We start from the raw sequence: 5,127 nt of genomic DNA on the forward strand, positions 1-5,127 counted from the left end.
ATATAAGCTCTATTGTGCTGGTTTCTTTTGTCTCTGTGCTCTCCTGCTATTTTAACATTATATACTCTAGCCTATGGGCCTTGAATTGTGTCTTTATAACTCCTATTTTCCAAGGAGCAAGGACGCTTCATATCTGTCTGGCCAGGCCAGGTCTACAGCACCAGCGTACACACACTAACACACAATCTCTGGCTCCAGGGGGTCAGGGCCCCTTTGGGATTGATTCATCTGCTCAGTTCCTGACATAAATCTTCATTTTGAATCCCACAGAGAGAGTCCAGCTGCAAAAGAGAAAGCAAGGTTGATATGGGAGATATAGAAAGAGAGATATAATGGAAAAAAAGAGAAATTCTCTGTGTATGTGTGTTCTGACTCTACCCAGCAGCATGAGAAATGTGCTTGAGGGGAGAGCGGGAATAGATTGTGCTATTGGACCACAGAGAGGGAATCATTTAGCATGCGCTGCTTCATTTAGTCCTTAATCCCCATTTCCGAAAAAGAAGAATGTATCCCTCATTTAGCTATTATATGCCAGACCTTATCTTATGGCCATGTCCTGCAATCAAACATGCTCAAGTCTGATTTAGGTTCAAATTTGATTAATTTTATATCCATAACATGTTTCCTGTTATTAGTGTAGGCTCTGTGAGACTCATGAATAAGTATTACATATCAGTATGTACCGCAGCTTATCATTAGCGCTTATATATCCAAATTATATATCACTGTTTGAGAGATCAAAATTTCCATTTTTTGGTGTATCTGAGCGAATTAATCCGTCAGATGCCTTTTGTGTGTAAACTAAAATAAATTTGTCAATTGAAATAACAAAAAGTAAGTTAGATTTACAGGTTACTGTAATAAAATATTGAAGTACTACAACTGCTATCACTACAGCTGAAATATCTAAACATTCAAGCTATGTGCATAAAATGTAAACCAAAAGTAAAGTCAAAACTTAAAAATAAAAAAAAAGTAAATTATTAATAAATATTAAAATAGCATATAAATAGTAGTAAAATAATACTGGACCTTATTTGATAAATGTAGTTCCATAAGGTGCATATTTTAAGAATATCTTACATTTTGGGGCAATTTCATGGCAAAATATATAACCACCCAACAAACATTTACAGCACCCTAGCAACTAATTACAAAACCCAAGCAACCACATAGCAACGCCTTAATTGCTCAGCTTGTGACTCTTTCCATAAAATGGTTGTGTTTTTACTTGAATGAATAACACAAGAAATCGTTTCAATAAACTGCATGTTTAAGCGTTGCTAGCAGGATTTGAATATGTCTTGGGGGAATTAATAAAATTAGTCCTCTGGGAAAAACTGGGTGGAGCTACTTGGGTAAATTGTTAGCAATGCACGATAGGCCCTTTTGTGCCTTCTTTCTGAGTGTGGGTGGAGAGAAGAGGCAGAGATATTTTTCTCATTTATTTATTTCCCAGGGAGCACTCAAGCGGCTCAAGATGATTAGAAATTGGGTCTTGTGTTTATAGCGCTTTTATTGTTTGTCTGTTTGGTTAAAATGCGAACCAGCCTCTCCGTCTAATTTAGGTTTTATTGTTTGATTTATTGGAAAAACATCTTCTCCATAAGTCAATAAACGCACACCTCAGACTTCATTTTTCAACCCATTAAGTGTGTAAATAGCCCTAAATTCTGCCCAGATTTGTGACTTTGGCCTGGCGAGAGTGGAGGAGCTGGACGAGTCGCGTCACATGACCCAGGAGGTGGTGACGCAGTACTACAGAGCGCCAGAGATCCTGATGGGGAGCAGGCACTATTCCAACGCCATCGACATCTGGTCTGTGGGCTGCATCTTTGCCGAGCTGCTTGGCCGACGCATCCTCTTCCAGGCCCAGAGTCCCATCCAACAGGTATTCACCTACGCTCATGTTCAGCGCTCGATCTGTGGGCAGAATCTGGGATATTCACACAACTCATTGTGATTTGTACGAGAAGAACATGTTCCTGTATCAGAAGTCTTAACAGCCAGTCAGAACCTTTTAACGCGTAGAAGAGTTAAGGAGTATCTGCTTGCGTTGCGCTATTTGAGGACCATTGCAAAATTTGGACCATTTGGCCTCTTCAGATGTAGTTCGGCTGCTGTATCAGGGTCCACAATTAACACTTGCCAAGAGCCAAATGTGAGTCAAATTTAAATTTGGCGAGTAAACAAAGAGCTTTCTTACCATTTGGCTTCTGACTTCCTTAGGAACTGCAACATATTTCATGGATTAAATAGCAAGAAATGAAGCCTGACCTTTTTTTGTCTGACATATATTATGTGTTTAAAGCAAATGCGTAAGCTGTTAAAGAGAATTTCTTCTTTGCATTCTGACAGCATACACCACTTTAAATGTACTTATTACAATATTACTAATATTTCATTATTGCTGAAATATTTTTCACATTAAGCCACTAAAAATATTGTGTATATGATGATTGGCCCTGTTCCTCGAAAACATGCAAAAGCAAAAATGAATAAATAACAGATAGATAGACAGACACAAAATGTTTAATGTGAAATGAAATCAGAAATGTTTTATGGTGATGAATATTTATATTTATCTCTCCATTTACTTGCAATTAACTTGGTAGCCATTAGTCTACCTGGTATTATTTGGGGAAAAATCTGTAAAAATGGTTTGATGTTTAATAATTCAATAAATGTTACATTAGTAGTTATTTTGTAGATGGCAAGCTTTGCAACATTCTTAGTGAAAACAGAAAATCTTGGACGCTGATGCTAAAAATGTGACCTTAATGTACGGTATTTTTGGCGAATGTTGTACAGCCATGCTAATGAGCGAGCGGGGGCAGCTCAAGGCTCTGTTGTACTGAAGTCCCTGTGCGGCCCTGACCCAGAAGCCCTCTGTCCTCCATGTCTATGTGTTTGCCATGAGCAGAACCTGCCTCTAGCTTGCACAGATGCCTCTACTCTTATATAGTTTAGAGCTTCATAAACATTAAATGCGATGCAGTAATATAAGGAAGATACTCTTTGAGATGTACAACTTCAGATACACTTTTTAGTTTTGTGTAGATCACATAGAAGGTCATGAGCCATATGTTCTAATAATACTGGCCCTGCAGNTGTGTGTGTGTGTGTGTGTGTGTGTGTCAGCTCTGAATTTGCAACGACATCACATCGACATCCCCTTTAAGGCTCATTAAATTCACTCCAGTAAAGAATTTGATTTACTTGAACATGGTTCCGCTCCAGTTTGTTTATATACAGATCATGAACATGGTTTTGGTTTCTTTTCTTCCCATTGTCCTTCACCTACTATTTTGTTACATTCAGTTATTTTTTTATTTTTTTTTTTGTTGAGTTTTAAAAATACATGTATTACATTTAACTTTAGATATTATATTACTGTACTTACTGTATCATTAAAATACAGTTATGCAATACAAGTTATTGCTGTTTTTGTAGTTTACTTTATTTTTACGGTCTTTATATATAATGTATTATAGAAGTAGTTTTATTGCATTAATTATGCCTAAGAATGAGCCATAAAATGCTTTGTATGATCTCATAAATAATAATAACCACAGTTATAATACATTATAATATAATATCTATTCATTGGTATGCCTTTATTAAGTGCAATGCATTAAGAAACGCAACAAACCTTCTAATATTGAATAAAACAATATTTAATATAATTAATTTTAACTTTGGTTATAATTACTTATGAAAAGATATAATGCATTACAACATACATTATGAATACCTTTAAAAGGCATTATAAATAGTGGCTTTATGTAAATTGTTACCAATAATTCTTAACACATTTCTTTGTAATAATTGTAATTGGTATATAAGGCGATTTATATTGTGTTATACACTACTAAATATATGGTATCCCTGAAAATCCCTGGATGTCTTCTAAATGAGGATTAATAAGTTGTATAGGCTAGATATACTAACAAATAAATTCATATGTGTAAAAAAAAGAAAAAATTCTTAACTTTTGAATTTTTGGAGAATATATGTGTACAGTAAGTTTGTTTTATGCATCGTTTATGCTGTTTGTTATTGCAAAACTCATCTGCTTTTCTTTTTTTTTTGTTATCTGCCAGCTGGACTTGATCACAGATCTGCTGGGGACTCCGTCTCTGGAGGCCATGAGGACGGCGTGTGAGGGAGCCAGAGCTCACATCCTGAGAGGACCACATAAACAGGTGAGTCTGAACTTGAACCATGTCCCGAAAACCAGGCGCATGCTATTCGAAGCAGCTCCATGAAAGACAATGACTCATTAGCGGCTTGTATGCTGTGCAAACGCTCCCTTGCGCTGATATTTTCAGTCCCAGGAAGCCTGATTATAAACAGGCCCTGTGGCGCTGCCATGGCGACTCGCTGTTCCCGCTGAGTGACGGCACCTATTGACCGATCATGCACCTTGTTTATGGAATCGAGTCGCTTCTGCTGCCCCTGGAGCGCAGAAATCTCCCATCAGCCTTTGCTGCAGGATTCCCGGCGCTTCTCTCGCTCTCGGGCCCTCTCCCTCCCGCAGTCTCTCCATTTCCTGCCCTGCATCATATCCACTGACAGACTGATTGATCAGTCGATGAGAGCAGAGAGAGAGAGAGAGAGAGAGAGACGTGACGGCTGTTATTGACATATTTGCGTGCAGCAATTCAGTGTGTAGACTACAAATTAAAGCAGAAATACTAGTGATGAATAATATTGAGTTGTGAGATTTAATTTTTTTCCCCCCAGATTTATTGGTATCAGTCAGTATTGTTTATTTCATTGTGCAAGCCAGTTGCTAGTATCTATTTATTTATTTCACGTTCACTTGAAGATCATTTGTAAAAACACTAATGCTTTACTGCTGAAGGTAATCTTTAGCAAACCTTAAAATTAATATCCATTGTAATGTTATGATTCGTAGATTCATATCTACTGTAGAATTTAATATGATCGATTTAATGTTACGTTTTTAACTTACTTATTCAGATCGAATATAATTTTAATATCAGCAGTTTATCAGTTAGCAGTTAAAATATATTTATATATTATTTAAATATTTATCTCAAACAACTAATTAGTGTCCAGTGAGTCACATGTTTTTATTGATTTTTGTTAATTAATTTTTTG

The 5,127-nt window shown here is 36.6% G+C and overlaps 1 protein-coding gene across 1 annotated transcript in view; it reads left to right on the forward strand.

Annotated features, from left to right (window-relative positions):
- LOC122358381 (serine/threonine-protein kinase NLK-like) overlaps positions 1-5,127 on the forward strand; it is a 25,485-nt gene that overhangs the window by 9,621 nt on the left and 10,737 nt on the right. The window contains exons 6-7 of the mRNA XM_043258176.1: positions 1,682-1,891; positions 4,104-4,205. Coding sequence (XP_043114111.1) covers positions 1,682-1,891; positions 4,104-4,205 — 312 coding nt within the window. The remainder of the gene's footprint in view (positions 1-1,681; positions 1,892-4,103; positions 4,206-5,127) is intronic.

This window comes from Puntigrus tetrazona, chromosome 15 (genome assembly GCF_018831695.1).
Source record: "Puntigrus tetrazona isolate hp1 chromosome 15, ASM1883169v1, whole genome shotgun sequence".
Lineage (NCBI taxonomy): Eukaryota > Metazoa > Chordata > Actinopteri > Cypriniformes > Cyprinidae > Puntigrus > Puntigrus tetrazona.